Source organism: Myodes glareolus, chromosome 2 (genome assembly GCF_982192425.1).
Source record: "Myodes glareolus chromosome 2, mMyoGla1.1, whole genome shotgun sequence".
Lineage (NCBI taxonomy): Eukaryota > Metazoa > Chordata > Mammalia > Rodentia > Cricetidae > Myodes > Myodes glareolus.
The window spans coordinates 102,867,627-102,881,875 of record NC_142027.1 but is presented as its reverse complement, the minus strand read 5'-3'; the positions used below and the strand labels follow the sequence as shown (position 1 = coordinate 102,881,875).

General features: G+C 51.3%; 1 protein-coding gene across 1 annotated transcript in view; it reads left to right on the top strand.

Annotated features, from left to right (window-relative positions):
* The window catches only part of Sdk1 (sidekick cell adhesion molecule 1), a 944,655-nt gene that overhangs the window by 919,998 nt on the left and 10,408 nt on the right, over positions 1 to 14,249 (top strand). Inside the window, exons 41-44 of the mRNA XM_087903322.1 lie at positions 1,767 to 1,931; positions 4,605 to 4,742; positions 8,306 to 8,426; positions 12,777 to 12,906. Of these exons, the coding sequence (XP_087759448.1) occupies positions 1,767 to 1,931; positions 4,605 to 4,742; positions 8,306 to 8,426; positions 12,777 to 12,906 (554 nt within the window). The remainder of the gene's footprint in view (positions 1 to 1,766; positions 1,932 to 4,604; positions 4,743 to 8,305; positions 8,427 to 12,776; positions 12,907 to 14,249) is intronic.

Here is a 14,249-nt window from a genome sequence, read left to right as displayed (position 1 = left end):
TCTGTCTCTAGTTGGAACTCACTCCTTAGGACAAACTGACTGGCCACCAAACACTAAGGATCCTCCTGTCTCTGCCTACCCAGCTCTGAGACTACAAGTGTGTGCCAGCTGGGAATTGAACTCAAGTCCCCATACTTACGCAGCAAACCATTTACCCCCAAGCCATCTCCCCAGCCACACGTTAGCCTTATTACGTGCACAGCTCAGTAACTTTGAGTAACTTCACGGTGGTATCTCCATCACTGCCTTCCATCTTGGAAACCCAGACTCCCCCCACTGATTCCCACTCCCTGGAACCCACCATTCTACACTCTGTCTCCAGCACTTGAACAACCCCGAGGATTTTATCTAAACAATATTGTGCAGTATGTGGTCTTTTATGACTGGCTGACCTCACTGGGCGTCTGGTCCTCAGCATCCCTGCTTATTGTCAGAATCCCTTCATTTTGAAAGCGGAGTGATATTCCATTGTGTGAACATGCAGTGTTTTGTTTAGCCCTTTGTCTGTCCATGGGTCACTTGGGTAGTTTCTACCTTCTGGCATTGTGAATATTACTGAGAGCATGGATTTGCAAGCATCTGTCCAGAATACAAAATCTTAAAAAAAAAAAATGTGTAGTGGTAGTGCCAGGCCATTGACTAAAAATGTCCGACGGGGGCAGAATTTGGCAGTAGCGCACCTGCCTAGAAACCTTCAGTGAGGCGCTGGGATAGTGGCTCGGCCACGAAGCGCTGCTGAGTTTGCTCCCTGGCCGTTGTGGTGTGCAAGCAAAAGACTCACTCTGCATTTAGGGCAGGCTTGACACTGCTGGTGCTCAAGACCCTGGGCATTGCTAAGATAGTTTCATCTGGGAAGTGGCCTTCCAGGCGGAAACCAGGGTCTCAGTCCCAGCAGAGGGCAGGGAGCTCTAACGGTGTGACCCCCAACCATGTACCAGGCCTGCATTTCCCGCATAATCCAGCACTTTGCTCTGAAAGAGATGAACCGCAGATAGATGGAGGGCAGCCAGTCCAGGAGCACAGATGTCCATTCTGTCCACAATGCACGGAGAACGCCGTGCACCACCACAGTGGCGGCAGCAGTGAGAGAGGAAGCTAAGCCTCAAACTGTCCCCTTGCCCAGCTAGCTGCCTTTTGTTTTCAGTCAGAACAGGGTTGGGACCCATCATGAGTGCAGGCCAGCTGGTGACCAGCTAGTGCCCAGGTGGAGTTATCTGTAGGTCAAGAATGGGATCTAAAGGGTCAGCGATGGGGTGTGTAGCACAGGCAGGGAAAGCAGCAAACCAAAAGGGAGCCAGGGTCCCTAAGGTGACATCAAGTGGGAAACCAGGGGGGACCTAGAACCCATGAGAATATGATGAGGAGGAGAGAGATAAGAAGATGCCACTCCCGAGTGGTGAGATGGTTCGGTCACGCCTGAGTACCCGATTTGGTGCCAGAGCTTACATGGTGGAAGAATGAAGTCCCACAAGTTGTCCCTTGATCTCCACATGTGCCTCATGGCATGTCCATACCCACACACAAAATAAATAAGTGTAACAACAAATAAAGATATGTTCACGCCCCGCTCACTACTCTGGGGATTTGCTGATCAAGGAGACACGCCTCTCCACCTGTGGTCCTCTCCAGCCTCTCGAGTTGGCATCAGATGCCCTGTCCTGGGCCACTGTGAGCTGGCCAGCCAGGCAGGCGGGCAGCCAGGTGCCTAGGGCTCATCTCCAGAAGAGCTGCCCTGACCTCTGCCCCATCTCTGATTCCTCTTGCAGATGAAGGCTTATGGGACATGTTTGCGAAGGACATTCCCCGGAGCTCCACCTCGTACACCGTGGGCCTGGACAAGCTGCGGCAAGGGGTGACCTACGAGTTCCGGGTGGTGGCCGTGAACCAGGCAGGCTTTGGGGAACCCAGCCGCCCTTCCACAGCCGTGTCAGGTAAGCCCTTCAGGACACATGAGGGGTGCTGTTCTTTCTCCAAAAGACAGGAGCATGAAGCGGAAGTGCCCATCACTGGAGAGGAGAGGGGAGGAGCTGAGAGGCAGACCTGCCCTCCACTGGGGTGGAGGAGCTGCTGCAGATGGCAGTGGGGGAGCACGGTGTAGATTGTACTATGCAGCTCCTCCCTGGGACTGCCTTCCTCAAGCAGAGCCCCAGACACAGAGCCACTGCCAAGGACACTGTACAGACAAGGTGAGATTTCCATGTCATAGCAAAAACTCAGGCATGGTGGCAAGCCCTTGCAGTCTCTGCTCTGCACAGGCAGAGAGAGGGTCCCTGGGGCCTGATCTGTGAGCTCCAGGGCCGTGAGGGAGCCTGTCTAAAAGGGAGATGGGTGGGATTCCTGAGGATGACACCTGCCATTGGCCTCTCTGCAGTTGACTTCTCTAGTCACACACACACACACACACACACACACACACACACACACACACACACAAAGGATATAAAACATTGCTGGTTCTATGAAGAACTGGTATAAAGAGCTTCATGCCCACATAGCCTTGAACCCCACACAGCAGACAGCAGACAGAATGCAGCTCCCTTGTTTCTTCTCTGGGGAGAAATCCACAAACAATTCTGAGATCCCACAGCATCCAAGCCAGCCATGGCTACCACAGTCAGTTTGTGACATCCTTCAGAAATGCTAGCTTCCATCTCCCACTGGTCTCACATCAGGACCCAAACCCTGGGATGAAAACTCCCCACAGGACAACTGAGGCCTCTCCTCCCTGCCAAGAGGCAGAACTGGCCGGCACTCTTGGGTGGCCAGCCCGAGAGTCACAGAATTTGCTCTATGAGATACTGAATGCACAGCCAGACACCCCACTTACATCCTTCGGACTCAAAACACTGTCATTGCCTGAGAAGCCCTGTGGTGTGCCATTATCCAAAGCCAATTTCCCCTTTATTCCCAGCATGCACTCATTCGTCACCCAGCCAATGAGATACTTAATGCGAAGGTCTAAGTGTTTTCTGCAGGTTTTGGCAGCTGGAGACAGACCCCCAGCTCTGCCTGTAAGAGGTTTGTCATTCAGGGCCCTCGGTACCATTTAACCAGCTCACAGGGACACCCCGGAAAGGCAGGAGTGGGGACCTATAGGCCCAGCACCTGTAGAGAGGACATTTTCCTCCCTTCGGGAACAGAATAGGGCAAACAGGAAGGAGGGCGCGGACCCTTCGCCCAAGCAGCTTTTACACAAAGCATTTTTGAATAGATGGCTCTAAAGCAGGTTCGAACACAAAGCCCATAGTTCAGCTCCGTTTTGCTAGGAACATAAAACAGCACACAACCCCAGGCTTCAGGGGCTCCTGGACCAGCGGAGGAGGCCAGCGGGTAGCTAAATATGCCCAGTGGCGTCAAATCCAGAGACATTGAGAGGTCAGCCATTACCTTGTTTGTCACCAAGGGGAGCCAGGAGAAGAGGTGAGTGGGGGTGGGGGTAAATCCATCCAAGTAGATTTCTCCAGTGATGGGACAGGATAGCAGAGAGTGATGAAGATGGCTGGGACCAGGTTGCCGGGGAGAGCAACAGTGTAATGAAGCTAAGCACACAGCATTTGTGGGAAGGCGGAGTCAGCGAGGGGGTGCAGGGTTGCCCTTTATGTCAGCATTTCCAAACAGGTAGGATTAGGAGAAGTATGGTGGATGTTCTCAAGAGTAAGGTCAGGCGTAGGAGAGAAAGGTCTGGTGTACATCCATCCTGCCTTAGTCTCTCTTCTTGTTGCCATGATACAGTACCCTGACAAAGGCAACTTAAGGGAGAAACAGTTTGTTCTGACTCCCAGCTCAGTGGTTCAGTTCATCGTGGTACAGAAGTCATGGAGGCAGGAGCTTGAGGCAGCTGATCACAGCACATTGACAACGGAGGAGCAGAGAGCGGCGAATGCACACCCAACTCCCTTTCTTCATTTAGATAATGTCTTAGTTGGGGTTTCTGTTGCTGTGAGGAGCCACCATGACTAGGGCAATTCTTCTAGAGGAAAACATTTAATTGGGACTGGGTTACAGTTTCAGAGGTTCAGTCCATTATCATCAGGGCGGGAAGCACGGTGGCATGTCGGCAGACACGGTGCTGGAGAGGTAGCTCAAAGTTCTATATCTGGATCTGCAGGCAGCAGGAAGAGACAGTGAGACTCGGGTCTTGGCTTGAGCCTCTGAGACCTCAAAGCCCACCCCCAGTGACACACTACCTCTAACAAAGCCACACCGACTCCAACAAGACCACACCCCCAACAGTGCCATTCATTATGGCCGATGGGGGTCATTTTTATTCAAAACACTACATATAGCCTAGACCCCCCAGCCAGGGAGTGGTGACACCCACAGTTAAGTTGGATCTTCTGCCCTCATCAGTTAACCTGACCAATCTGATGACCCCTTACAGTACCCAGAGGCTCCTGGGTGATTCTAGATCCTACCATGTTGAGAGTTAAAGGCACAGACCCTCCAAGCTTGATTCCACAGAGAAGGCAGAAAAATTCCTGAGTGTGGATTCCCAAGCCTGCTATGGAGCGAATTCCCAGAAGAGCATGTGCTGGGCTGTGACAACCATGACTGGTTCTGGGGAGATGACTGCCAAGCCTCATCTTATATGGTTTTTTCCACAGCACAAGCCGAAGCCCCATTTTATGAGGAGTGGTGGTTCCTGCTGGTGATGGCGCTCTCCTGTCTCCTCCTCGTCCTCCTGGTGGTCTTCGCACTGGTCCTGCATGGGCAAAGCAAGAAGTACAAGAACTGTGGCACAGGTATGACATCTGCCCCTGTTTCCCCGTAGTGGCCTGGCATTTGGACAAGAGGGCTGACATTTGGTTTCTCTGCTACATCTGCCAAGGTCTCCTTTAACAGTGCATAAATATTAGGGAAATAAGTGTCTCAGTGGTAGAGCTGCCTAGAATCCCCCAGTGAGGGGCTGGGTGTGGCTCAGTGGTAGAGCACCTGCCTAGAATCCCCAGTGAGGGGCTGGGGTGTGGCTCAGTGGTAGAGCCCCTGCCTAGAATCCCCTAGTGAGGGGCTGGGGTGTGGCTCAGTGGTAGAGCACCTGCCTAGAATCCCCCAATGAGGGGCTGGGATGTGGCTCAGTGGTAGAGCACCTGCCTAGAATCCCCCAGGGAGGGGCTGGGGTATGGGTCAGTGGTACAGCACCTGCCTAGAATCCCCCAGTGAGGGGCTGGGGTGTGGCTCAGTGATAGAGTACTCTCCTAGCATGCCAGAGTCTCTAAACTTCATCTCAAGCACTAGCCAACCAAGAGAAGAACTCCATGCCTGGAGATACAGTTTCTGCCCCCTTATATTAGCCATGTGTCTTATCCATGGTGTTGGACTTGCTAGATCCTCTGAATCTTCCTTCCCACACCCCGTTGCTGTTATGCGCTCATGTCTTTAAACCGGACTAGAAAGAATGAGTGTTAAAAAAGAAAAGTCTTATCCCAGCCCCTCTAATACAGGGATAAGCTGGGACCCACCTCGGGTATTTGGGATAAGCCCACTGAATGTGATGAAAATTTCCTAGGGAAGGGCCTTTTTCATATACTTGAGCCTGGACCTCACTTTCCATCCCTTCCAAATCCCCTCGTCCAGCTCTGACTCCTCTGAGGGTCACTTCCCTCATGGACAGCAGAGCTCCGTGCTCAGCACTGAGCCAGCGCCCCATCCGCACACATATGCTGCTGGACTGCTCACTGCTGGACCGCTCACCATCATTAAAACAGTAAACACATAGGTGGGGGATGAAGCCAGTCACAGGGACGCTCATGTGGTGCGGCTTCTTAGATGTGGAGGTCAGGAGAAGGCCCATGGAGGCATGTTTCTCGAAGACAACGCTATGGTTGCATCTTGGGGAAGAGGAGAAGAGAGGATGGTGTGAGGGTCAGCCTATGGATGCTGCATGGATCCCACAATGCTACACAAGATGAGAACACATCTTCTCACACTTCATATGGATGCTCTTTATTGTCCTCAATTCTTAGAAGCCTCATAATGACCAGTAAGACCGCTTCTTAGCATAACTAGATAAGAGCTCTACCTCTGTGGGCTTCCGCTCCCCACCCTCACCTCCAGCCCCACCTCGCAGTGGTTATCAGAGCCATAGCCGAGCTAGAGAACACAATGGGGCTGGGGAGGTAACTCAGCTGGGAAAGTACTGACTGTTAACATGATGATTAGAGATAGATCCCCAGTGCTCTTGTAGAAAAAGCTGGACCTGATGCCACCTGCTAGCACCCCAGAACTGGAGGAGTGGAGACAGGTAGATCACTGGGGCTCCCTGACCATCCTAGCTTGATCTGTAAGCCCCAGGTCCCAGTGAGAGACCCAGCCTCAAAAAAAAAATAAAATTAAAAAAAAAAAGTTGGTTCCTGGGGAATAGTACCCCAGGCTGACCTCTGGTCTCTGGCTCCACACACATGTGCACATGTTCACACACACACACACACACACACACACACACACTCACACACACATACACCTACAACTACCAGGCTACTTAGACCTACCTGTCGATCTGTCTCTACTTTCTAGAAAGGTCTGTCCTTCCTGAAGGGTTATAGATAGATCTGTTAATGGAGATCACAGCCGTGCTGGTCCCTGGGGACCCCTGCCAGGCATCAGTGCAGCTGGAGGGATTAAGGAGATGGAGTGCCTAAATCGCCCAGACATTAATAATCCATCCCTGCGAGGAAAGGGTTCATTCCTTTTCTTTTCTGTATAAATTCACTTCTAACAAGTGTTCGTAAATCAGATTTTATTCCCCTGGGATTTGCAGAGTATGAACGGCGTGTCATTTTAGTGAGTTAATGTAGATACACAATAGCATAAAGTCTTCCCATGCCTCTCTCTCTCTCCTCTTCCATCTGGAAAGCACACTAGACACATCAGACCGGCACCTTCCGATACCCAGCCTCCCCCTAGACTATTGATTTAACATTATAATTGAAGCCTGAGGTTGGGGCCTGTCTCCCAGAAGGTGACTTGGGGGTATGGAATTTAAGCCTTTCTTATTCTTGGTTGTTTCCTAGCAAGATCCTGTTGGCCCCTCCTCTCATTTTGTCCCCGCTAGCCCAGCACCCATCGTCAAATCCCTGAGCAGAGGTGAACTTAACATCAATTTACTGCACTGTCTCTAAGGTCTTTTAAGTCTCAGCATTCTGCCACATGGAAGATGCAGGGTGCCCGATGCAGGGAATCCTCTCTGGGGGAACATATACCTTTACCATGTCTTGGGGGTGCAGTGCATAACACTGTCCTAGAGGCAGCAGGATAGTGAGGAACATGCCAGATAAAATCCTCACCTTCAAAGACTCTCTCAGCCCACATAGGAAGGTAGAAGACAGAGTCCCAGCTCCCAAGTAAATGTGTTAGTGCAAGCTTCCTGGATGGAGGCTGGGGAGATGGCTCAGTGAGTAAGAGTGCTTGCTGTACAAGCATAAAGATCTGAGTTCAAATCCCCAACTCCCTTGTAAAATCTAGGACATGGCAGTACCATTGTCTATAACCCTAACATTATGTGGGTGCTAACCTAATCTAGAAAATCCTCCACAGACATGGTCAGAGGTTTATCTCTTGAGTGATTTTGAATTCCAATAAATTGTCAAGCAAGACTGACCGTCACACAGGGCTGGAGAGATGACTCAGCAGGTAAAGGCACCTGCTACCAAGCCTGAAGACCTGAGTTCAATTCCCAGGACCTGACTCAACTCCTGAAAGTTGTCCTCTGACCTCCACATGGCTCTGTAACTTGTATACCCACAGAAACATACCAAAAAAGTGGCTAATAGTTTGTAAAGTTTAAACCTCACCGATACACATTTGTAGATGTATTTAAAAGGCTACAATTCAGCAGTTAATGCAAAGACGCATGCAGCCATCACCACCATCCATTTGGGACATCTTTCTCACTTAAAGGAAACCCTTTCTTTACCTGTCTTACCCACAGAAGCCTGCTTTTTACTTTCAATTTCGTTACATGATTGTGAGTCTTTTAATTTTGTGGCTTGTGAAACATCTGACTTCCCTGACTTTTGATAAGGGTATGCATTCTGAGCACATTTTCATAAACTATTGGCAAGGCTGCTGGCATTTTGGCATCGGGCAAGATAAGCACTGAAATGCTCTTCCGCTCCAGTGTAGCAACGCACACGGAGCTTTGCTCCTCAGCTCGGCTCTGACTGCCTCTCTAGCTGAGGCCGATGCCGGATGATTCTGGGGTCGCATCTGACAGGAGCACAGGGGCTGGTGGTGTTGACTGAGCCGCCCTTGCGTCACCGCAGCGGACACATTACTAAGACTATGCCGCTTTCCCCCTTGGCTCTAGGTAAGGGCATTTCCAACATGGAAGAGTCAGTGACCCTGGATAACGGAGGGTTTGCTGCCTTGGAGCTCAACAGTCGCCACCTCAATGTCAAAAGCACCTTCTCAAAAAAGAACGGAACCAGGTAGGAGGCTGGGCTGAGCCCCTGAAGGCCAAATGCCTGGAATGTGTCCCCCGTCCACAGGCACCCACCAAACAAATTCTGTATAAAGCAAAGCAATGTGCATCTGTCTGTATGTAACTCCTGTGCTCCTATGTGATGAGAGACAGAGACTGGAGAACCCCTGGAGGCTCATGAGCCAGCTAACCTGGTGTGCTCAGCAGCAAACAGAGTCCCTGTGTCAAATGTGGTAAAAGGCGAGGACCATCACCAGAAGTTGTCCTCTGATGTCCATGTATGTGCCCTAGCATTTGTGGGCTATGGAGCGAGTTCAAATCCAGCCTTGGGACTAGAGTAAGACCACGTCTCAAAATAAGGAGAGGGCTGAGGATTATAGCTCAATAGTTGAGCATATGCCTAGAATTCCCCCTCCCAGTGAGGGCTGGGGAAGTCATTAGTAGAGCATTTGGCTAGAATCCGCCGGTGCACAACTGGGTATGTGACTCGGTGTGGCATCATAGGGTATGCCTGCAGTGTGCACGGGGTCCTGGGTTCAATTCCTAGTACAGAACAAGAAGCCTTTTTCAATCTCTCCACTTCTGCTACCTGGACAAAGGAGACTAGGCGCCCTCCAGCCACCCTATGTCCAAGCAGCATCAGAGGGCTCTAGGTAGGGACAGACCCACATTGGCTCTTAGATTTGTGAGGCTCCCTGGCCCACCTAGTTTTGTGTGAGAGCTCAGGGGGACTGCAAGTTTGGAAGGGTGGTGGGTGTGGTCAGTGGGTCCCAGGCACCTGACCCTCGGGCACTGAGGAAGTTTCTGCAGAGCTAAAGTCAGCTCTTCAGTTCACATCCGTGTGTTCGGAGCCAAGTGCCACCTTGTCACTTGGCCGTCTGAGAGAGCACAGCTGTGACAGGAGTGATCCGAGACAGCCAGAGGGTCTCAGCTCAGCTGCTCCACGCTCACCCCGTTCTGGAGAGAAAAGGGCTCGCTGGGCTTCGTATATTCATCCACGACAGTTGGCCGCTCTGAGAGTCCTGAACTTTCTCACAGGGTCAGGTCTCATCACGAGCCCACAGAGAGCCACAGATAAAACCAGACTGAGTCAGAAGGGAAAAGCAGTCGATTATTCTCCCCTTAACAGCCCCAGGTTCACAGGTTTAAGGGAACAAAGGGCCCAGGGGTGTTTGTAGGATATCTGCGTGTTCACAGGGCCCCAAGAACAAGGCCTGTAGGTTACATGGGTCACCCCGGCTGCTCCCTCTAGCTGAAGTCTCATATACCCTTAAAATGAGGCCTAGACCCAACCATGGTGACACAGGCCTGTCATCTCAGGGCCCAGGTAGGAGAACTTCTCGTTGGAAGCCAGCCTGGTCTACATGGTAAGACTCTGTCTCAGAGAAGATTAACAGAGACTAGGGTGATAGCCCACTGGGTTAAGTGCCTGACATGCAAGCAGGAACCTGAGTATAGAGCCCCAGCACTCATATAAAAAGCTGGGCATCATGGCACACGCCTGTAACCCCAACATTGGGGGAGTAGAGATGGGTGATTCCTGGGGCTCCGCTGCCTGCTAGTTTTGCCAAATTGCTAATATACTCTACCTTAAAACTAAGGTGTTGAGTGCTCAACCTTTGGCCTCCACATGCATTCACATACATGTATGCATGTGTCACATGTATGTACTCATGCATAAGACATACATATACAAATAAGAGAGGCACAATTGGTTCAAAGCTCTCTGGTCAAGCAGCGCCTGCTTCCCTTGTAGTGTCTTAGATTAAAAAAGAAGAAAGATTCCTCTAAATGGTTAGATGACAAATGAGTCTATCCGAAAATAAATCATTTTTGAGGAGGGGAAAATGGAGGCCCTGAGCTCAGTAAGATGGCTCAGCAGGTAAAGGCCAGCCTGATGACCAGAGCTCAATTCCTGGGGCTCACATGGTAGAAGAAGAGAACCAGCTGCTACAAGGTAGCCTCTGACCGCCACACATATGTCATAGCACATGCACATGTGAACACACAGACATACATGTTAAAAAATAAAGAGGCCCTTGAACCTCCCTTGGGCTTCCCTGGGAAAACTGTGGCAGAGCCCACCCCAAGGGAGTCGTAATAGCCAGGATGCCAGACTCACTGGGAATTTCCCATGCTTGGTCACCGAGGCTGACTTTCCCCATCGTAGTGGGAAGGGTCACCTATCAGCAGCCACCACTCAGCTTTGCACCCATCCTCAGCCCGTGGATCCTGAATGTAAGGAGCGCCTCCCAGAGTGTACCTTGCCCATCTAGCTGACCACAGTCACAGAGACCACGGAACAGTCCCAGGATGGAGAAGATGGGCTGGATTCTGTCTCATTGAACAATTTATCCATGCTAAGAAGAGAGTCTCCCCCAAGTTATAATGTCTCCATCTCAATAAAGAAACCAAGGGAGCTGGAGAGATGGCTCAGGGCTTAAAGCACCTGCCATGAAAGTACTGGGACCTGAATTCAGAACCCATGTTAATACCAGGCAAGAATGGTGGCCTCCCTGTAATCCCAGGTCTCTGGAGGCAGAGGCAGAGGCAGAGGGTCACTGGAGCCAGATAGCTAGCCAGATTAGCCTTAGCAGTGAGCTCTTGGTTCAATTGAGAGACCCTATCTCAATACAGAAAGTGAGGGCAATCGAAGAAGACTCCTGATATCAACTACAGCCTTCTATATGCAGGTACACACATACAAGCACTTGTATGCAGACATGCAAATATGAAAATCATTGCTAAAAGATAATAAAAAGAAACAGGGCAGGAAGTTGAAACTGAAGTGTGTTTGTTTTCCATTGCCATGTGACAAATGACCATAGTATAACACATATATCAGAGGTAGAGATTGCTCCCCCCGGGGTGGTCTCCTGCTAGGGCCATCCTTGGCCATAGTCCTTATGTCACTGGGCTGTTTTCTCAGATGAGGCTCCAATAGGCCATAATTCTCTTCCAAGCTCACTCCAGCTCTTGGCAGAATGTGCCTGTGTGCCCCCCACCCCCGCATGACTTAGGGCTGACCTCTTCCTGCCATAGACTGGGGGCTACCCCTAGTCCCCTGCCACAGAGGTCACTCATGGGATGTTTCTTCCCGCAAAGCCAGCCAGAGTTCTTTTTAGGTCTGTCTCTTTTGCTGCCAGAGGGCTGCATGCAGCTGGGGACAGCTGGGGATGGAGACCAACGCAAAATCACTTAAAACCTTATAAGATGTCACTTAAAACCTTATAAGATGTGTGTGTCTGTGTGTGTGTGCATGTGTGTGTATGTGTGCGTGAGTGTGCGTGTGCGCGCGTGTGTGTATGTGTGCATATGTGCGTGTGTGCGCGCTCGTGTGTGTATGTATGTGTGCATACATGTACATGAGTGTGTGTAGTTGATATTCAGATCTCCAGAACTCAGTGAAAGCCAGGCGGGCTTGATGACTGCCTGTGACCCCAGCACTTAGGGGAGATGGAGACAGAGGATCCCTGGGGCCAGCTGATTAGCAAGAATAGCTAAATCTGGGTTCAGCCAGAGACCCTGCCGCACAAAGTGGAGAGCTATTGCGGAAGACACTTGACATCAACCCCTGATCTCCAAATGTCCATCCACACGCATGCAGATATGCAGACATGCACATGTGCACAATACACACCAAAGAGTCGGCCACGCTTCACATTCTCTCTCCAGCTGGCCAAGATGGCTGCTTCATACAATGCTACGTGATTGTAACAAATGGAATTGACGGCTCCACCCTTTCTGTATGACATAATGTGACTACAGTCACCCCTGTATCCCACTAGTTACAAACCAGACACGAGCTCTACCTGCAGCTATGGCCTGGGTATTAGATAGAAAGCAGTGATTGGGCTAAGAATCTGTCAATCAGTAAGGGCTAATGCCTCAAAGTCTTCTCGCCCTTGAGCCCAGCTTTGTGTCCTGAGCCCCAGCAGAGTGGAAGCCCAGGCTAGTGGGCTTTCCTAATCCCACTCATCCCCAACCTCAGGAGACTTTCCACAATTCCCATCCTGATGTGTTAGACCTCTTCCCATAGATTCACCCTCAGCCCTGGCCAGCCTGTACATCCTTCCTCTGTCTCCCAGAGTTCCGTGTGCCCTGCGTCTCCTGCTGACCCAAACCCCACGTGCCCTTCTTGTTGAAAGTTCCACTTGGCCAAGACAGCTTGTTCCTAGCACCCTGACCTTGCTCAGGCTGAAAAATCACAGATAGCCAGAGCTTGGAGCTCTACCTCAGCCATAAGGTGAAGTCCTTGGGGGTGCTCTCCTCCTTGTTCCCACACAACAGCTGAGGAGCCCCACCTGCAGGGCTCTGCTGGGTGTCCAGAGTAACTCGTGGTGTGGTCCCGTTGTAGATCCCCACCCCGACCAAGCCCCGGAGGTCTGCACTACTCCGATGAGGACCTCTGTAACAAGTACAATGGCGCCGTGCTGACAGAGAGCGTGAACCTCCAGGAGAAATCGGTGGACGGGTCAGAGTCCGAGGTAAGTGCCGCGGGGCTTCCGAGCCGTGACCACCGTACTTGCTTCTTGGCCTGCGAATTTCTCAACATAGGTCATCTCCTTTGGGCCTCACAGTCGCCCCGTGTGGGCAGAGCTGATGGTAGGCTGTAGAAGAAGGAAGCACAAAAATCCGAGTGGTCGTATGGTTTTTCCCAGGCAGAAAGTAAACAATGTCTAGTCACACAGCTAGGGAGGCATCAACAGACCCAAGAAAGGTTCCATCCCAGTCGGGCAATTGGCTTTATTCCTCCTCTCACTGCTGTGGCAAAAACCTGAGAGAGCAGCTTCAGTAGAGCAGGGTGTATTTGGCTCCCAGTCTGCGGGCACACAGTCCATCACTGTGGGAAGGCATGGCAGGGGGAACATGAGGCCGCTGGTCACGTGGCATCCACAGTCAGGAAGCAGAGAGGTGAATGCCGGTGCTCAACTTGCTGTCACCTTTATATTCAGGTCCAGGACCCGGGCCTAGGGGATGGTGCCACCCACATTGGGGGTGGTCGTCCCTGCATCTGGAAACTCCCTCACAGACAGATATGTCTCCTGAGGAAGTCTAGGCCCTATCAAGTTGATTCTCGCTCTAAATCACCACTTGAGCCAGTGAGTTTATTGGGGCTCCTTGTATGAGCTCAGGTGGCTCTCAGACAGCTTCACCCCCAAGCAACTCCACATCCAGTCAACTACCTATCGTCCTAATAATCAATAATCTTAGGACATAGGGGGAGCCTCATGACAATCCTTCCCAAGAAGATCTCCTGGCCGTTGTGAGCTCTCCAGCTCCCTGCATGAGAGAATGTTAATGGACTCACCCCCTCATGCAGGGAAACCAGAACCATGGTGGTGGGGCTTCTGCGGTTAGCAACCCCCATCTCTGTGTCTCATGTTGGCCAGCATGAAGGGTCCAATCAGTGGTTCCACTGGGTGTCCTCAAGGGTCCTATTTGTAAGCTTCTAGAAGAGCAAGAACCACAGGCCATTTGCTGCACACGTATTCCCGGTCCACGTCTCAGCACACGCCTCAAAATCAATATTTAATCTAAAATACACTCTCACCTTCATCCTTGACCTGATTTGGGGCCTTAGTGAGCCCCGGGGCTCAATAAAACAGCTTCTTTTCCATTGTAGCTCATATACGAACTCCAGCGAGTGGGCAGCGGGTGGGCACCGGCGAGGTCCAGCTGAGCTCCATTTTACATGTTCTGTCTGCAAAGGATGCCGGGTCTATAGCATAGCCTCGGGCTTGCAGGAAACAGCAAGCAGCAGTGTCTGTCTCTGCTGGAGGGCTGTTACCGAAGGCCTGCGGGAACAGGCCTGCTCCTTCTTGCAGGC